Source organism: Fundulus heteroclitus, chromosome 4 (assembly GCF_011125445.2).
Source record: "Fundulus heteroclitus isolate FHET01 chromosome 4, MU-UCD_Fhet_4.1, whole genome shotgun sequence".
Classification (NCBI taxonomy): Eukaryota; Metazoa; Chordata; class Actinopteri; order Cyprinodontiformes; family Fundulidae; genus Fundulus; species Fundulus heteroclitus.
This window is the reverse complement of record NC_046364.1, coordinates 35961972-35983117: the sequence shown is the minus strand read 5'-3', so window position 1 is coordinate 35983117 and position 21146 is coordinate 35961972. Positions and strand designations below refer to the sequence as shown.

The following is a 21146-nucleotide window of genomic DNA, read 5'->3' as shown; positions in this document are numbered from 1 at the left end:
TCTGGGCAGAGCTGTGTGTAACTGGGCTGTCACAGCATAAATGTGACCACCAGAGAACAGAAAATGACTAAAACAGGAGAAATGTTAAAATTAATCAGTCAAATTCTTTTAAAACTGTGGCTGAGGAATAGAAATCAAACAACCGCCCAGTCTGTTTTTAATTTAAATGTGATGAGGGTGTTATGTGATTTTATTTTATTTTTTTAACAAACTCAGTCACAGCATATTTGCCAGCTTGGTTGGACTTTTGCCTATAGAACAATACTTTATTTGTACAAACCACAGAAACCAATGAGTTAGAGGCATTCTGTGTACATTTCAATTAATTCTGACTTTCAGGCATCCGTTAACCAAAAAGGTAACAATAAACCAATAAAAACAGGCAACATGATATACTCATAAGTCAAATACCTTGCTTGAAGCAGTTTATTCTGAGTGCATATATGTTTAAGCACCATAATTTGCTTCATAGTTTTTATTGCAACTCATTTTGAATGGGAAAGTGTGAACTTTCCAAACATTGCATGTGTCTTCTTCAATAAAACCTTCACCAAAATCTCACATTACTAGTTGGTTGCAAAACCAGTCTCATGCCAGATAAAGAAATAACAGAACAGAAAATAACCAGGATACAATGTGAAACCTGTCTTACACTGCAGTGCTGTGGGTACAAATTAGAAACCTTTGGTCAGCAACCATAACTAGACCCGACAGGTTTGCCAAGCTTCGGGTCTCTCAAAATGCGGTGCAGTTTACATTGGCCCAAGGCAAAAAAAAAAGTATATGTTTTTAATCCCTCTTGCAAATCCCCTAACACAACTATAGATGTAATATTTAGATTAAAGACACTGATTTTCCTCTCCAGCATAACATTACGTTAACAGAGCATATCATTAGATTTAGATGAAAGTTACACTTTAGTAACTTCAGTAACCTCATAAATGCACACAAATTAGGCTTCACTGTTTGCTTTTGAAAGTGAAACTCAAAGAGAATTACAACCAAAGTGTCTAAGGAGCGATCACATGCTGAAAAACGACAGGCTTGGATTTAAACCCATGAACCTCTTGCTGGAAGGGGACAGCACTAACGGCCTCCCCACAGTGCAGTCCCATTTCTGTATAATCGTTTTATAAATCAATACAAGCAAATTAACCATTGTAAAATAGATAGTGTCTAAAGTTGACTGACATAAATATGGAAAAGACAAACCTTCAGTCAAAATGTACTCAAAAAAGAGATGCAGTAAAAATATTCCACAGTCCATCCCCCCAGAATCCAGAACGTGGATCTGGAATCTGTATATCGAGCTGATTTTACACAGCAGCAGGACTAACTACTAATGCAAGAAAATCATGTTTTTTTTTTTTTTTTAGATTTTATTAAGTCATAATCCTTAGCTCTTTGGTTTTGGTTTTCAGTCTGTGTTGTTGCTTTTCAGTATTTTCCAATTGTTCATTATGTTCAATAGTTATTGCCATAATATATATTCTCTTGTTAGCTTTGTCCATTGGAATTTGCCATATTAGTGCACGTTCACTGCTATCAGGTGTTTTTTTTTTTTTACTTCCTTATTTTCCTGTGTATTTCTAATTGTTGCCGTTTAGTTTGTGCCATTGTTTTCTTATTTATTTACTCTGTACTATTAGAACGGTTCTGTTATGTAGTTTCTTCCTTGCGTTCCTCCCTGTTTGCACTGGTTTATCATTCTCCCTCTGCCAGAGCCACCAGTTAATGAGCTGATCCTGATCATCTGTGTCTCCTTATTTTGCCCACCTGTTTTCTCCATTATTTAAACCTTCAGGTTTGTTTTGTTTGTTGCCTGTCTCCATGGCTGATTTTCTATCACGAATCATGACATATTCAAAAACCGGTCCTTCCATCTCAGTTGCACAGTACTGTGAGTTATGAATGATTTAATGACATGCAAACCAACAGAAGTGCAAATGCTGTAGTTTGAACTCAAACCACAACATTCAGCCAATCGTGTTTTTCCAATGAATATGAACCATTCTAGTTTTTATGATGAAAGACAACAAATTGGTGCATATTATGTCCTCATGTTGCTGTTTTAAAATCGTGGTACATCGAGAACTAGTACTTTAAAATGGTTCTTGCAAAAAATATTTTAACTACTGATGTTGAGCTACTGATGTTGAGCTTTTCACAAACAGACATTGCAGATATATTTTGAGAACTCCTTGTTCAAACTGAGGTAAAAAACAGAATTGGGAACATGAGCTCTCTGGACATATGTGGTGTATTTGCCAATAAACTTGAAACTTAACAACGAGAGTGACATCATACCTCGCTCAACATGTTCCAGTTGAGTTTGAATACCAGTAGGATCTGTTGAGTGACCAGATTTTTGTTTCTTTTTTTATATTGCTGCTTCTCCTATTCTTTATATGCAAGGTAGCCATACTGGATTGAAGAGTGGTGAAAAATTCAGACTTTCCAACTTAAAACTCTGTTTTTAATTTTGATTTCTTAGCAAAAATAGATTGCTAATTTCTTATTGTATATTGTAATCACCCATGCCTTTGGCACAGAAGTTAGATTTTTTTTTTTATTCTGGCACAAATTGTCCATTCATATGAGGCAACTGGACAATTTTGGCCTTACTGTCTTGTACTTTTTATGAAAAGTTTGCGAAATGCTGCTGTAGATTATTTGTTCTTGTCTTCCATGAACAATGTGGCTCTTGCTGTAAAAGCTGCCTTTCCAGAAAAAGTAAAGCTGCTATATCTCTATTGACACTAGAAAGTCCTCAGTGTATCAGAGATTTTCCGATAATTAATCATCCTCTGTTGTCACTCTCCTTGCTGGACAGTCCAGTCGGAGGATAGTATTACATTACAGTGAAACAGAAGTTGTTCCATTGATTGAAATAAAGAAAATTGAGTAAGAATCACAGACTTGCCTTAAAAGCTTAGAATCGCTTTGATGGGACATAATTCTGAGGCAGTGCTTTTACCGTAAATTTCTAGCTGGACTAAAATGAAATAGTATTATTTGTGTTTGCATGCAACCTATCAGCCCAGTGTAATATGAGGTCATCTGCAAAATCCATTTGATCTTGGTCTCTTTTGAAACATGGCAACGAAAAACACAACCTCATCTAATCGGGCTCCTCCAGCTCCACACATCTCTCTCTGAGCCAGAAATTAAACAAGACTCCGAGCCTGTTACGGTCTGCATCTGACAATAAACAGATCACATGGCCTGGCATCACACCAGACCTACTGCCTCATTTATTCAAGGATCTTCTTAGGCCAACAACCACAATCTAAGCCAAAGTTTGACCTCAAATGAAGCCTATCTCACAGTCATATTTGATATATATAGAGCTAAAAGTCCTAAGATCTGTTTTATATTGCATTACATTTATGTTGTGTGGGGAGTGTGCATTTATGTTCAGGTTTGTGATTAAATGTCAGTTAATAAATTCACGTCGTAGAAGCTGTATTTAACAGAACAAAGAGCTAAAACAGAGCCAACATTTGAATATGACATATGTTAAAAGCCTTGTGTGTTTCTTATAATCTCTTTAATCTCACTCAAAACCGGCTTCTTCTGTAATGATACAGCAATTTACCCAAATTTGGTGTTTTGTGTTGTGGTTTAGTCTCTATTTTTCTTGAGTTTGATAACTAATACTCTGCTTTCTTGTCGGACTTCTGTTTTTTAGGTTAGGCCCCTTGAGGGACTTGCCTTCCCAAAATGTTTTAGCCTTGGACACAAATGTAGAAAATTCAAATTCAAGCTCTGTGTGGCTGTTTCAAAGCCAGCACAGATGGAAACAGCAAGTCATGAAAAGGAAAAATAATGTGCTAAAAGCTAAAAATATTCCTCTCTTCAGTAGAAATGTTACAACAGTGATGAATAACTAAGAAAAGGTAAAGAGCTGCTGCTGTTGGCTGAGGTATAATGTATAATGACACATTTACAGACACTCAGAATGATTATTCATTCTCAGGAAATGAGTATTTTTTTCTCCCAGGAGGGTACTAGAGTTTCCAGTCAAGGATTTGTTGTGAAGCTGTGGAAATGACACAGCAGGGTGGGTTAGTGGTTGCTGAAACCTTTCCATAACCCTGGAATAAATCAGAATCAGTGCTCCCGACAGACATCGAAAGCCACTTGTTCAGCCAAACCATCCTTGAGCAAATCACTGCTCTGGGAAGCAAAAGTGAGCTAAATAGTCTAAATGTAAATGTGTGTTGTGGTCTAGACATATTCGGCTAGTAGGACATGTCAGAAGCAATGCAAAAAAAAATAATAATAAAAAGTTACACAACGTACCTGAAACAAGTGCCGTTCTTCCCTCCAGCTCTGACACAGGGATACGCCACAGTCAAGATTTTATTGTCTGGACAGTCCATCCTGAGGAATGAAGTACACACGGGAAGAAGAATGGAAATGATTGACCCCCAGTGTTTTATAGCAAATCTAAAAGACAAATCCTTGTAAACAGGGAGCAGAGATTAGGAGAAAGCTGAACACCAAAGGTCCAGGACATGTTCAAGTTTATTGCTTGTTCCACATTTGTAGTTTGAACTATGACCTCCTGACAGAAGGCCGTAAAAGTGATTTATTATGAAATCCTAAATTGAGTTGGATACATTCTGAGTGTCTATTTTTCAGTCTTTACTGTAGTGTTTTGTTTATTTTATTACTTTAAACTGAACAAAGTGAATACAGATTTGATACGTGGTAACTGCCAAACCATGACACCAACTAGTCATTACTCTGTAATTTAATAGACCAAACATTTAATTAGTTTATTCCAAAAAAGTCATAATATGGTTACCAGAAATCCATCAACTCCCTTTCATATGATACATAGCAGCTGGAAAATCAAGTCTCTTTGCTTTCTTTTATTGCTAATACAACATTGTAGATATTTGTGTATTATTTGTCAGGCTTGTATTACCATGTGATCGTAGCCTGACCATTTCAGATGTGTCTATACTACACAAAATCCCATTTAAAGGCTGTGATATGATTTATATTAAGAAATTAATTTCAACACATAATGTGAAGCAAATAGCATAAGTCTTAAAAAAAGTACAAACGTGTTTAAAGTATAGTAAGCATCTTCTACCCTTTAAGCTTTTTTTTTGTCTTGTTACAGCCCCTAACTTCAATGCATTTGGAGGATTTTATAAGATTAACAACAAAAAAGTGTAAAAAGTGTCATCTGCATTTGGAACTGGTCTAACATTGCCTGAGTCAATATGTTGGGGAAGCCTTTTTTGCTTTGATTTCAGCTGCAAGTCCTTTGGCCTGTGTCTCGATTAGATTTGCACATTTAGAGACTGAAATCTTTGCCCAGGTTTCTTCTTAGTAAAGCCTCCAGCACAGTCAAATTGGAAGGAGATCATCTGTGAATATCGAATTACAAGCTGCGCCACCTACTCTTAGTTTGATTTAGGTTTGGACCTTGACTGGGCCATTCTGACATGAATATGCTTTGATCCAAACCATTGTAGCTCAGGTTGTACTGTATGTTTAGTCTCATTCTGCAGTTTTCTTCCAGGACTGCCCTGTATTTAGCTTTATCCATGTTCCAATCAACTCAGATCTGTTTCACTATCCCTGCCTCAGAAAAGCCTGCCCCACTGCATGATGCTGTCACAACTAGGTTTTACCATGATGAAGGTACATTTAGAATTTTCCACCACGGTGTTTTGCTTGTAGGCGAAAAGGTTCAGTGTTGGTCTCACATGAGCTGAGCGCCATCTTTGATATTCTTCTACTGCATTCCCTTAATGGCTTATAAACCTTTAAAGGGGACTTTTAATTGGCTTTCTTTCAACAATGGGTTTCGCTTTGCTACTTTCTATAAAAAAAGGCATGTTCACCAAATTATCCGCTGCTCTTCCACCTGAGTTGTGGATCTCTGCATCTCCTCTAGAGTTACCATGGGTCATTGGCTCCTTTGATTAATGTATATTTCCCAGCCTGGGAGTTTAGGTTGATGCAACAATGTCTAGGCATGTCTAATGCTGTGCCATAGTTGTGACTTTTTTCGATGCTAGATTGAACATTGCTCTGTGAGACGTTTAAAGCTTGAGCTATTGTTTTACAAGAAAATCCCACTTTATATTTCACAACTTCATCCCCAACTTTGTGCTTTTTACTTTTATCCTGATGGTGTTTGTTCTGCAATGTTCTCTAACAACCATCTGAGACCTCCATAGACCATTTAAATTACACACAGGGGGACTCTGGTAATTAGGTCACTTCTGTAAATAATTGGTTGCATTGAAATGTGTTTGGATGTATGAGTTATTTGTAAAACAACGTGTAAAACCACGATTCGTTTCATTGCAATTCAAAACTATCAGACTTGTGGAGAAACAAACCATTAGTGGTTTAATTTGATGCTTAACGGGTCGCAACTGACCGACATCCACCTCCTCACCTTCTGACCTGCTCTCACCGGGCACCTGAATAACATCCGTCATGTTATGTTTAAGCAAAGCTGAGATTTGGCTGTGCTGCTCAAACCCTGTGGAGTTTTGCTCTCTCTTCGTCTCCTCGCAAATCAGATTGTTAGATGCGCAGTTCATCCAGGGGATTCCTGTGTGACAGCTTGCGCGCAGAAAATCAATAAAACAGTCTAAATTATATTACAGAACTCTCTCTGTGCGCTAAACCGACGGTTTGTACTTGTTTTGCTTCTGAATTAGATTAGGTTTAGCCTGTTCAGCGAAGAAAGTTTCCAGATACTGATCTGATCTGCCGCTTAATCCAGGAAACATGTTTTTAGGTGTAGTAATCTAAGAATATCTGAAATAAATAAATGATAAAATCAAGTCAACTGAATTAAATGGAGTGGTAGAGAAAGATGATTCGCCACTTTACCTTGACGTGTCCACTGAAATCGTCGTCCTGATGGAGCTGGCCCCAGATTCCCACAGGAAAACTGCACAAATCGCCCCAAATGGTAAAAGAGTCGCCCCATTTATTTGAGCCATGTCCTTCTTTTCGCCCCAGGACAGATGATCTGCTAATGCAACACTTAACATCCGCCGAACGTCACTGCTTTCATGTGCCTATGACCGGCGTAGGAAGTGCTATTCAAAATATCAGAAATCAAGTGTCCCGCGGAGGTGACGCGCGCGCAGAGGCTGCGGAATGAGTGTGCCGCGCGTCCGGACCCAGTCTCTTGACTTTACGCAGTAAGGCAGACCCCTTGGAGAGCTACCGAGGGCTTCACAGCCCATTGCGTTCCCACTAATCCCCCAGGATTTACATTCCTGCCTCCAAAGAAGAGACTGGAGACAACTGAGTATACAGCCTGACTTCTTAAAGGCGGTGGCAACACATGCCAAGCTGTAAATAAATAGACACATTATTAAATGACAAATTATGATTTGTGTTTAAATTATATAATTTCACAAAGCAATTTTTCAAACTTGGTGTTTGTTGTTGAAGTGTATTGAATGAAGGTGCAGAAAAAAAAGTAGTCTAAAATAAGGCAAATGAAATTAAGAATCCCAATGTGCAAATAGCTTGTAAATGACAAAGTAAAAGAGAGACAGAGGCTTAGATCACAAAAGGTTTTTGCATCATCAAAAAATCGAAAAACACCGAACGAGTTCAATCCGGATTGATTTCAATTAAACTTTATTCATCCTGTCTCATAGGGCAATCGAAAGCTCCAAAAGGTGAATATATATAGATATATCTATCTATCTATCTATCTATCTATCTATCTATCTATCTATCTATCTATCTATCTATCTATCTATCTATCTATCTATCTATCTATCTATCTATCTATCTATCTATCTATCTATCTATCTATCTATCTATCTATCTATCTATCTATCTATCTATCTATCTATCTATCTATCTATCTCTATATATATATATATATATATATATATATATATATATATATATATATATATATATATATATATATATATATATATATATATATATATGTATGTATATATAAACCCAAAGTAAAGATAATCTAACTCAAAACAAACAAAAAAACAGAACCTGACCAGGAACGATGAAAAAAGTATATTGAAATGTGAGGCATGGGCTATATCTAAAGGAACCCAAAGTAAAATCCAAAGATTTTTGTTTTTTAAATATTCACATACAAGATATTAATTAATTACAAGTTGGGCTTTCTTTCATAGCCAGTTAACTAACCCAAAACAACAATTGTAGTCTATAAAAGTTTTGAAATAAAGTACACTCAAAAAAGTGGCACTTGTCCATTTTATGTTAAAAATTTAATTTCAGTTAACATAAAAAGGTGTATGTTGGGTTAAAAACAAACAAGTATGTAAAAAAAATCTCTTTTTAGGCAAGGTGTGACATTATCTAATGAGGGCCATTTAGGGCCTGCATAATGTTGAAGAAGCTGAACGAGTGGTTAGAGCGGTCACTTGTGGTCTGAAAAGGCTGCACGTACCCGGTTCTAACTCCGCACACTGACACTATCCAAATTAATTAAATACTAGTTATATAGTGCCAATTCACAACACATGTCATCTCAAGGCACTTTACAAAGTCAAATTCAATCAAATCATACAGACAGATTGGTCAAAAAGTTTCCTATCTAGGGAAACCCAGTAGATTTCAGTTTTGACTAGCAGCATATGCTCCTCCTGAAAGAGCGTAGAGCCACAGTGGACAGTCGTCTGCATTGTCAACGGCTTTGCAGCAATCCCTCATACTGAGCGTACATGGAGCAATGGTGGATAGAAAACTGTACCTACTATTAAGAGGAAAAAAGACAGAGAGAACATAAAGTTAAAAGTTGAAATAACAACAAACAGTACACATTGGAGAACAGTTGTAGGACCCAGCAGAGTGAGAGAAAAAGATCTTGATGTCCCACAGCAGCCTAAGCCTTTAGCAGCATAACTACAAAGATAGCTCAGGATAAGCCACTCCATCAACTTTATCAAAAAGGAAAGTTATAAACCTAGTCTTAAAGGGGCCATGACAACAATTTTTTTGTGGTTTTGAGGGTATAATATGGTTTGCTGTGCACTGATAAGGCCGTGTGAATGTCAAGAGTGGTTCCCCAAGGATCAGCTCATAGGCAGTCAACTTTGTTTCCTTGCTCAAATACAGTCAGATCAGAAAACGGTAACGGTAACTGTAGGTAAATCTTATTCTCCAAACAGAGCACACCATCAAACAAACAGCCTCCCCTCTCCTTCTCCCCTCCTCTCCCCTCCCCTCCTCTCCTCAGCTGATACTAGCTCATTTTATGATGTGAGTCACGCAAGCATGTCTGACTTCTCCACTAGAACAGAGGATGGCTACTGAAAACGGGAGCTTTTATGTCTGAGGGTGCTCAAAAACAAATGTAAGTTTCCACTTACTCCCGAAGAAAGACAGGATCAGCGTAATTGAAGTTCATTTATGGAGAAGGACCATACAATTATAACCCAGAGTTGGTAAAGTTAGTTTTGGGTTGGATATTGAATAGTCGTGCTCCGCAGCTTGGGTGGTGACTGCCTCCTATTCAAGCTGATACAGGCATGCTGATCTGGGGCTGCCCCTCTCTCTCTGTGCAGTTTCGGTGGCCACCGAAAACCAACCTAAAACCAACTTCACTGCGGTCCAATACATGACTCTGTTATGTTTGTATGTCCAACTAAATTTTCTGAAGTAAATTCAAGTCTGGGTTTTTGAGCAAACTAATTGAAAAAAAAAAAAAAAAGCATATCATTACGGTGTGTTGCAGGTGTGCTGCCAGAAATTATGGGCCCACTGACAAAAGCAACTCCAAATCATCCCGAGAGCTCACATATATATTTGTAAATTTTCTATTTTGGTGCCCCTGTCAGGAAAGGGGCCCTTGGAATTGTCTTAACGTTTCTCCCTTTTCGGCGCCACTGCTGATGAGGGGCATTTGGCCTGACAAAACAACAAGCTGACATTATTTTTTTTATAAAATTCTTTGGAGAATTTACATATGTAGTAATATCCAACTACAATGAATAGTGTATACAGTGATATCATGGCACCTTTAAAAGTAGACAGGTTGTCTACCTCATGGACCAAAATTGGGAGTTGGTTCCACAGGAAAGGGGCCTGATAATTAAAAGATCTGCCTCCCATTTTACTTTTAGAGACTTTAGGACCCCAGATTGCTCCCAGGGTGCAACAAGCTGTCTACTGCTCCCTAAAGAATGGGTTAAATGCAGAAGACAGATTTATTTGTAATGTAAAATTGCGATGACAAAAAAAAAAAGATTTCTTCTTCATCATCATTACAATCAAGCTATAAAAGGCTGCACTGAGATCAAGCAGAAGAAGAACAGAAAGTGTACGGTTGTCCAGGTAAATGTTCAGATATTTTGAAGTTCTGACAGCCAGGGCTTTTTCTCTACCACTTGTTAGTTCTGAAACAAGAATGGTAAGTAAACTTTTCTTGCAACTTTGTAATAAATAAACAACCTTTTCAGGTATTTGTCTTGATTCTTGGGTGTGCCTATCTCTAGTTGTCAGTGGGTGAGATGTGGGGTGGGTACCTTTCTAGCTGCAAGGCAACAGTGCTACACACTGCACCTCTGTGCAGCCCTGCTGTATATTTTGTAGCAATGAGTTTGTCCAGTTTAATATTGAGATAGACTAGTCACATACTGTAAACAGTCAGCCACATCACCAATGTAAAAATCAGCATTCATTTTTCCTCCACTGCATGGTCAAATTTATAGCAATGATTGCACATGTGACGTCAGCGTTGCATTGGTTGGAGTTTTCAGAAATAATCATTTTTAGTTGTGTTAGACATTTTGATGTGGATGAAAGCCCCAAATGCATAAACATGTGTTTGTTTCCCCAAACATCCGCTTCGTGTGTGCAAGGCCATACGCTCCCTGGTTCCCTCCACCCACTGCTGATTTGTCTACTCTCACTCCAGATTACCCTTCCTGCCCTTTAATTTCATTGTGTCTACAATTGGTAGTTCCCACTTGTCACCTGTAAATTCATTGATTTTATCATTAGAATTCACCATCACCATTTTTAGCATCTATGCCTAGTGCATAGCATAGTGGAGTCCTTCCACTAGCATAACATGACAGTGTTTTGCTAGGCAAACAACTTTCACTCAGTGAATATGCTACATATAAACAAACAAAGGGGAGAAGTAAATCCAACCTTTATGTTGTTAAAGCAGTTAACAACATAAAGGTTAATCATCTGTGAAACAAAACCTGAGGAGAATTTTAAAAATAAGAAAGGGGTGGGGTGTTGTCCTTGGTAAAAAAAAAATTATCAAGACTTAAAGTTGTTCCTTGTATAAGCATGGTTCTCTTTTAATGGTGCAGGATGATATGAAATGTGATTACTTGATGTGTTCCTAAAGAGAATGTGTAACATGGTTCTCCCTAAGGAGCCATGTGCATTGCATTAACCGCATGTTAAAATATAGCAATTATTCACTTGTGTTTTCCTTTGCGATTAGATGAGAAATCTCAATAAAACATTTTGCAGCAGAACCAGTCTTAACAAAACAAGTTAACCCATTTTACAAAACACTTATCTATGTTTATCTTGGAAAAGCTGCTGAAGGTGCAGGGTGAAGGTGTCTGCTTCAGAAAAAGAAGAAATTGTTTGTTAAAAACATATTTATGAGTAGAAATCTCATAAGTAGAAATCTCATGCATAGGCTCATAATTATCCAGTCATTATTATTGTTATTGTTGTAAGCAAACATGCAATCACAGTCTGATTGCTTGAGATGTAAGTTTGCCATAGGGTTTAGCCTTTGACTGAACACAGTGCAATCTGATTAACCTAGTGCTCTATGTGCAGTTTTTTCCCCCTTTTCACAAACATTGAAGAACTCCAGGATGTGAGTTGAGGAACTGTAGGCTTGTGTGTACTGCATGTATCTTTTTAATTACTGTTGTGAAAAATGGCTCTCATTTGGAGCATGTCTCAAACATCACTGTAAAGTACGCTGAAGAGAAGCTGTGTGATATATGGCTAACATAAAGCATAATTAATATATATTAAGGCCTAACCTAGTGAGTAATAGGAGTAAATCAAAGCCAAATGTTCTGAAACATAAAAAGGTTAACGTCAAATGTACAATATAAAAGATTTAATAACGAACGAAACATTTTATATTGCAATTTTTTAAAACTAATGTAGATCATCCATGTATGTATTCTTACTTGTTGCAGGGTGGGATTGTACTCTTAAAATAATGAAAAGACAGCATATATGTGGAAGAGATCTCTGACCGGTGATGCCCTCTGAGGACAGAATAGCAAACTGGTCAGTGCATTGTCTGCTGATTTTAGGTAACTACAGTAGATGGGGTTCTTATATGCGCTTAAATAGAAACATCTGGCTTTGTTCACTGCAAAAGAAATAACACTGGAAGTACACATGCACTGTGTACACGCGCTGATATGGTACCCTACACATCAAATTAAACGGTGCAGACTTCTTTGGCTCCATTCCCTGCAGAATCAAATAAATTCATAAAATACACGAAGCAACATTATTAAAGAACCACAGCAAAAAGGCAGCTGTTGAAATGAAGGCCTCTACCTCATTATTGGGACCACACAGGCCATGGTTTCTCTTGTTCCCAGAAAGCAGTGTCCTTTTACCTTGGTTTGTAGCTTTTATATAGTATCTATCTGGATATTTGGCCTCAAGGAAGAAAAACTATTTTTTATGCATTGCTGAGGATACATTTAGCTATGTTACCATCTTTATTTAAATACATGTTTAAAAGCGTATCTGTGACAAGCATAAAAGCAAAAATAGATGTAAATGTAAATCTTAAGCTTGGAACATTAAATCAAAATGGTTAGGGTGACCTTCAACACATCACATCAAAAGAGTGTTTAATCAAGAATTTCAGCATGCTGGTTACACATGCTGCAATTCTTTAGATTTTTTTAATAGTAAAAACCTTTTAAAGCCATGCGTCTTTTTCTTTCCACTTCACAATAATGCAATATATTTGTTGTCTGTCAAATCCAAATACAATACATTAAAGTCTGCCCCTGTAACTGGGAATAATATGTAAAAGTTCAAGGGATGTGAATATTGTTAAAATGCTCTGTAATTAATAGCACTAGCTTAGCTTAAAACTACCAACTGCAAGATTACTTTCAGTTGTTGATATTTTTACCATTCAGAACAACGAAAAAAACTGGGCTATTCAAAAGCCCCCTTGTTCAAAGGGATTTTAAGGCATATTTCTGTATGAGGAAGCCCAGCACCTGAACATTAAAACTTTTACTGTTTTATATGTCTAGGTTGTATTCACACACATAAAACACACCTACTGTTATACATGGGGTACAAAGTTTTCTCTCTCCAGGATCCACATGTTTATGAAATAAGAAGTTATCCTTAGGTTTTCATCAATCACAGAATCAATTCTACATTGGATGATCCATTGTCAGCTTTTGGGGATTTTCCTGAACTAAAACTGAAAAGCCCCAAATGGAAAAAAAAATGCAGTTTTCTGGCTTGTGAGCATAGTGATCCTGTCCAGGTTTCTGAATGGTTGTGAAGCACATGTTTCTCTGCACGACATAATCTTTTGAGAACTAGAAAAAAACTCCCATAGAAGAAAATATCCTATAGGGAAACGGTCTTTCCTCTTCTAAGACTATTCTGAATTGTGTTTCTCAAGGTTCCGTCTTAGGACCTCTTCTTCCCTTTATCTGCTTCCTCTGGGGTCCATGTTTAGAAAGTACAATTTGTCTTTTCACGGTTTGCTGACGATATACAAATCTCTCTCCTGCTAAAACCCAGTTAGTAGGAAACCCTTATAAGCAGTTTAAATGAAATTAAAACTTGGATCAAGAATCAAGAAGCTTTATTGTCACCATGTGTTGCCATAATGATATTTTTGATAGGGCAGACACCAGCTCAGGATGCATATAATTATACTTAACATGTTGACACAACAAGAGATAATCTTACCATTCTTTTAAAAAATATCAGCTGATTGCACTGTCCAACAAAAACACTCCCTGAGGATCTTAAATGTGGATGTAGTCCTTAGCAACCAATGGACTCATTTTAAGTAAAAACGTCAGGCAGCAGACAATACTGTGCAACAAATTTAGTTGCAGAATTGTGCAGTTTGGATGGGTTTTAGCCACATAGTCCCTCAGAGACTCAAGTATCCAAATACACATTTGCCAGTGAGAGACAGAGTAAATGATTTTCATCAGATCAGAAACCTGTGTGACCAGCAGTGTCTTTGTAAAATTTTACAGATTATGAACTGGGCTGATGGTTTGTTGACCGTTAGCAGGGGGCGATAGCCCTTACAGCTTTGGAAAAGAAGCTGATTTGAAGTCTGTTATTTTTTATTTAATGTTCCTGAAACGTTTTCCTGATGGAATAGGAACAAACACTGATTTGACCAGGTGAGTGGGATCTTTGGGAGACACAAAATGCTTTCTATTGTTGCTCTGTAAATGTTTTATTAACAAGTTAGTGGAAAGTCCAGTCTGTTTCAATGTCCTGAGAAAGAAGAGGTGTTGTTAAGCATTTGTTACCGGGTGGGAGGTGTTCACAGCCCAGGTGAGGTCAGAGGAGATGTAAATCCCCAGGAACTTTCTGCTGTCCACACGCTCCACCACCTCCCCCTGGATGCAGAGAGGAGCATGTTCAGTCTTCCTAGACCTACTGTAATCTACCATGACTTATTTTGTCTTGCTGGTGTTCAGGATGAGGGTATTCCTCGAGCACCACTGTGTCAGATTGTGGACCTCATCTCTCTAGTGGGTCTCATCATTGTTAGTAATGAGACCCACCACAGTGGTGTCGTCTACAAACCTCACAACCATGTTTGTGGGATGGATAGCACAGCAGTTGTCGGTGAAGAGGGTGAAGAGAGCAGGGCTGAGGACACAACCCTGCGGCATTCCAGTGTTGAGGATCAGTGATGCAGATGTGTGTTTCCCAATCCTCACCACCTGGGATCTGTTGGTGAGGAAGTCACTGATCCAGGAGCAGAGCTGTGTGGATATGGAGCTTCAGGGCAACAAAACTAAGGACCTTCAGGGCCAGCCTGTCTGGGAGCACGGTGTTAAAGGCTGAGCTGAAGTACACAAATGGCGTTCTAACATAGGTGTAGGGATGCTGGAACTGAGTCAGAGTTGAAGCATACGAAGAAAGTATTTAAGGTGTCAGACAGAGCTGGGTCGTTGTTGAGCTGCTGGTCTGTGATGGCCCTGATGCCTCTCCATGTTTCACATCAGTTGTTGCTGCTGAAGCGGTTTTATATGCTCTGCTTGTACCTGTGCTTGGCCTTCTGGATGTATTTTTTTAAACACTTCTAGCCCTGCTATAGGCCAGTCTGTCTCCTGATCTGAATGCTGCATCCTGGGCCTTCAGCAGTGACCGCATAGTGCTGTCTACCCATGGTATCTGGTTAGGAAACATTCTGGATGAGAGCTTACTTGAATGGAAACAGGACTGGGTTATAATGCTGTCAGGAATTTTGAGTATTTCTTGATTAAGATTTTAAATTCAATAAACAGCTCAGAACAGTAGTCCAGTCTAACTTCTTTCATCTGAGGTTCTCCAACATCAAATCCTATGAAGAAGACATGAGCACATTACTCCCATATTGTCCTCCATCCACTGGCTGCCTGTATGTTTTTGGATTGTTTTTGATGTTTCACATTTAGTGTTTAAATATTTAAATGATCAGGAACCTCCTTACTTATCAGAGCTCTTACCCAAGCATGCTCCCAGTGTAACTCTCAGGTCGGGTAACCTCTTGTCTTTTGATGTTCCTAGGACTCGTTCTGTGAGACGAGGAGACAGGGCTTTCTCTGCTTCAGCTCCCAAACTTATCTTCCACTTACTGCAAAGATGGCATATTAACTCCAGTTGAGCAGAAGTATCAGCCTGGTTTTATGATTAGTTTTGTTGCCTAATCTTTTTTATTGTTTCAACCGCTTTCATTAGTTTTACTGTAGATGTTGTTTTTCATAGCTCATTTTATTTTATTTTATAGATCTCTGCTATTCTTTGGTTATTTGGGGTCTGTAAAATGCTATATGAATACATTTTGATTTATTGGTTTGATTGATATATTTTTAATTTCTGCTTCTATAAAAAAAAATACTGCTGTCCCATCTCATAAGGGAAAAAAAACTCTGAATCACTAACTACCTTTATTTGCTAACGGTGCCTTTTTGCCCCCACAATTAAAAAGACACTAAAAGCTCTCCGCTTTGGGAACATGATATAAGAAGGATAAACTCATGACACAACCTTCACAGAGAAAACCTGTTTCAAAATATACCCAAGACAAATAGATCTGTATCATTTCCACATGCTAGAATTCTTTGTATGCCTATCTGATTTATATGTGGTTGCACTCCTCTGCAGCGATATTAAATCAGCAATATTGTCTAAAAGCTCTGATGAGGAGAACCATGAAACATGTCCTGTAGTTTTCATCGCAAGTCTGTAGCTTGGTTACAGGAGGCAACTCAGAAATGTGAGGGCTGCATGCCTCCCTTATCAGAGTAAACACCTGATCGTTCAAACCAAACGCACAAAAGATCCATCAGAATCAAAACAGGTCTTAATAGTGATTCTGTTTTGCAATAAACCTTACATAACATAAATGATTCAGGGTAAGCTTATGTTTGGCAGAAAAAAAGTTATTAAACTGACAAATGCCTGACCTCTGGAAAAGCAATTTAACTTACCCTTCTCTCGATGTTTTAGTTTCTTCGGTTTCAGAGTCAAATTTCCACTCTCTGACATGCAAAGGCTATGTTTGTGTCTTTTTTATAGGGTTTCATATTTTTTTTTTTATTCAATTTGATCTAATGTGAATGTCAAGATTACAGGATATGGCATCTGTTTCATTGCAACAAGAAAGTAACTTGCATATTATGGGAAATAATCTCCTCAGTACCCCCTCCTGATTTCATCTTAATGTGTAGATACTAAATATTAATCAAGAATTCAGAAAAAAAACACTCTATATAAAATATGACCTAGTAATTGATGAAGGCCCATATTGGCAGAACTTTTTTCATAGCTGGCTACTGGGTTGGCACAGGTCTTTGAAAGAATTTGGACTCCATGTATAAAAATCTGTTGAATCCTTTAGGTTTCTCTTGTTGCTGAACAACCTGGACTTTTAGCTCTCCTCACTCTTATGATCTCCGGATGTTTGACTTTAGTTTTTCTTTTGTGTTTGAGTGTGTTCTTTAGATCTCCTCTTATTAAGTAAATTCCCTGAGCTCATTATTGTTTATGTTCTCCAGGTGTTGCTTTATTGGTTTATTCCTTTAGGCCTAGTTTCTTACTTGTTCATTGTGTTCTGTCCCCTGTGTATTCTCAATTATTTTCTGTTAGATCTCACTAAGATTTTCCTCTTGATTTGATAGTTTCCTTATATGTCTGTTCAGCTCGCTTCATATAAATTAGTCTCCCTTCCTCAGTCACCCTGCGCTCGCTTTGCCCCAGCTGCTTTACATTAACTTCTAATTAACTGACCAGCATTAAATGCTATTCCTCACTCTCTCTCTCTCTCAGTATATATACTCACCGGTTCCTTTTACTCTCTGCTGGTTTCTTCTGTTCTTCTGTCCATTTTCATTCCGGATGCTGCCACTTACCCGTGCTTGATGTCCTGTGTGCAATTCCTGTAAGTCCTCATTTATTGTCATTATTAAAGTACTTTGTTTTTTTACATTAGTCAGTCTTTGCAATTGGGTCGTTTGCAAACCAATTAATGATGCTTTTTCTGTAGGTTTGAGGTTTGGACACTGGCTTAGCCACTCATCAAGCTTTAAGGGATTCTCTTTTAGCTATGTCTTTATTGCCTTTGTAGTATGTTTTTGGTAATTTTCATAATGGAAGACCTATGACCCTTCATCAATGTTGTGGCTGAGTTAAGAATGTTCTTGTATAAGATTTTACGGTACACGTCCCTCTCCATCTGACCCTCGGTGTGCTAAAGTCATCCTCTGTACCTTTTGCAAAAGGATAGCCCCAAACCATGAATGATCCACATAACTGTGGGGATGATGTAGGACCAGTAACTTGTATGTTCTTGAATGCTCCATTAATTAATTACCTTAGCAGACCTTTCAATATTCATTGTTCTAACTAAATTGTAAGTCTGATACCTTCAATCTATGTTCAGACGTGAATAAACCTTTTGGATGAGGGGCAAACTGCTTTAAGAGATGATGCCCAATTGGCTTCTGTTTAACGTGCAGTATATAAAGTACAATGAGTATAATTTAGTTCTCATCTGAACACAGCAACTTTCTTCCAAGTATTATCTGAATCATGTACATATTCTCTGGAAAACTCAAACCCATACATGTCCTTTCTATGGCATGGGGATGGAAGATTTCAGTTCATTGCAGCAAAGTTATTTACCAATGGTGTTCTTGATAAATGCTGTCCCATGCCTTACGATCATTAACAAGCTCTTTATGTGTAGTTGTGGACTGATCGCTCTCCTTTCTTATGATCATCTTCACCCATAGGGCAAGATATTATAGAGAAGTACAGACAGAGGCAGTTTGTTTCATTTTACATTTGTTCTATGTATGCATATTATACAACAGGCACCTTCTTCCCAAGCATCTTCCAGATGGTCTTGTTGTTCATTCTACTCTTTTGCAAATGCTGTACTTGATGTCCTGTGGCAACTTTTTTGGTTTTGTTCATATATATATATATATATATATATATATATATATATATATATATATAATCGTGGGTGCATCCTGGGTGGGTTTGAGTGAACCCGTGGACCTTTATTGCTTGTTTTTTTCTTCTATCTTTACCCTCTTTCTCTATCAACCATACTGTCAATTAAAGACTACTAGTGGCACAAAAAACAAAAAAGAGTTGTTCATCAATTGGCAGCTCACTTTTACAAATAGTCCACTGCAGGAACATGTTTAGGAATTTTGATTATCATCTTCGTTGGCACTTCAGTGCTACTCTGGTGCTTTTGCATCAAATCCACAGAGAAAGTTAGAAAATCTTGTTAACAGGCTTTTCGCCGTAAATGACGTGTTTGAGCAGCGTTAAAATGAGTTTCTTGTTAGCCTTAGAAGTGAGATTTATACTTTAAGCCGACAAAATCTCTGTCAGCTCAATCCAGTGTAGAATTTTAACAAGGTGAAGTTCCATCACATTTAAAAAATCCCCTGTACTTATTCCCTGTACTACTTAAAGAGTCCTGACACTTTAATGGCAGTTCAGGAGCAGCTAAAATAATTGTATTATGCTCATCAACACGATACTTTAGGAGAGACAGTTTGGGTGGCAAACTTTTCGCTTTCATAAAGCTTTGTTTGCATTATTGAACTATAAAATCAGATGAATTATATCTAACATACATACTGCTAATTAACCTAAAGCACTTTCTTCATCGCAACAGATGAAAGCAGCACCTGCATATGAGACAATTCCTTATCCATTTCCTGCTCCTGGATGGATGGATGGATGGATGGATGGATGGATGGATGGATGGATGGATGGATGGAAGGAAGGAAATGTAAAAAAAAAAAATCATCAGACTAGCAGTACTTTAGTTACCTTGTTGAATTTTGCACTCTATATGATTGTATTAATTTGCCCTGTTGTTATGCTGGTTTTCTTGTTGTTGTTTTTTCCAGAGGTTTGAAATAATGCTATCAAGATATTTTGACATAATGGCTGCAAGCATTTAGGATAAAGTCTGTAAAACACATAACACAATATTGTTGTTTCTTTTCCACCCCTTTTGAATCTTTGTTAAACAGTAAAAAGTTTGGTTTTAACATAATATTAATATAATAACACATAATGATGGGGGGGAAAAAATCATACAAACTTCCCGCACTGTTGTCCTAGCCCTCAGGCAATCATCTTTGTATTTTAAACAAATTGCCATCATCAAAAGCTGGTCCCTGGTTGAAAGCATAATTCATTACTGTGAATTCATAGCCCCATTTTGCCCCTATGAACACCCCCATCCCTACTGTATCCGCATAATCTTGTGTGATTTATAGTTTGTGAGGAGCTTTGAAAGTGAGAGGCTCTCTTGGTCTCACAGGTGCACCCAGCAGTCAGCAGCTGAGAACACAGACTCACTAGTCTGGCTCTGACATGACTCAAGCCGTAACACATTTTGCCTGGTCCACTACAGGGGAAACCGTCTAATGACGGCAGATGTGATAAAGTGGTCTGAATTGCCAAGACAAAATAAAAAGGGACAATTCTAGGGCCCACATGGATAAAGTTTTAGCCGGTTAGAAATGTCTGAATGTTTTTGATCAACCATTAGATGAAGGTAATTAAAATAAATAACAGGAGCAATAGCCCCAGGGTTTGAGGCTCCATATTGTAATATTTAGAGAAAAAAAAATGTCACAATTAGAGAGTACTGCTGCAAAGATATAACCCAGTGTGCTAGATTATCCTAAATGACTATGGTTATAAGGGGTTGAGATACAGACTGCAAAATATGTTAAAAAAATATACAAAATCTTTACAATGACTGGAGATAAAATAACATTTCTTTAAAGTCTGGCAGAAAATGATGACACAGCATCTGCAACAGCAGGGTTTGGTTTATTTGTGATACTGAAGTTGTTAATAAAATTGCTGTAACAAACCTCAGCAGTTTAAGGGGTGATCAGCCTATCTATTTGTGTGTGGTTGGACTTTTTTTCTATACTTTGAAAACTTAAAAAAAGCAAACTGTTGGATGTTCTGTGACGACCCCGATGAAGACCACAAGCTGAAACACATTGGTCTATTAATAAAGTTTGTTTCTCAGCACTTACGTTTAAAGAATTTAGGAGTTTTAATACATTAATCAGTATTATGAATTACAGAAAAACTGTGGTTGCAATGCGGTCTTTTTAAATCCCCTATGGGGTGCCAGTTTGTCATGTTTCTAAGCCACTGCTCTCAGATAACTTTTCTCCTGGCCTTCTCCTCCTCATTGGATGGATTGGCATATAAATATTTATACAATGAATTCATACTAGAGCTGGAATCTTTACCTAACCCGAACCCCTGCTTACAATAACTACTTTTATTTTGTGTGGACATATTATGGAGTGTATTCCAAAATTAATGCTTCCCCTGTTTTGCAACTTTTGGCTGTGTTCTTAGTTTTC

General features: G+C 37.7%; 1 protein-coding gene across 1 annotated transcript in view; it reads right to left on the bottom strand.

Moving 5' to 3' along the window:
• Positions 1-7221, bottom strand: part of LOC105930472 (collagen and calcium-binding EGF domain-containing protein 1) — a 51065-nt gene extending 43844 nt beyond the window's left edge. The window contains exons 1-2 of the mRNA XM_036136481.1: positions 6874-7221; positions 4306-4386 (exon numbers count right to left, since the gene is read on the bottom strand). Coding sequence (XP_035992374.1) covers positions 4306-4386; positions 6874-7037 — 245 coding nt within the window. The 5' untranslated portion in view covers positions 7038-7221. The remainder of the gene's footprint in view (positions 1-4305; positions 4387-6873) is intronic.
• Positions 7222-21146: the final 13925 nt, after the last annotated feature.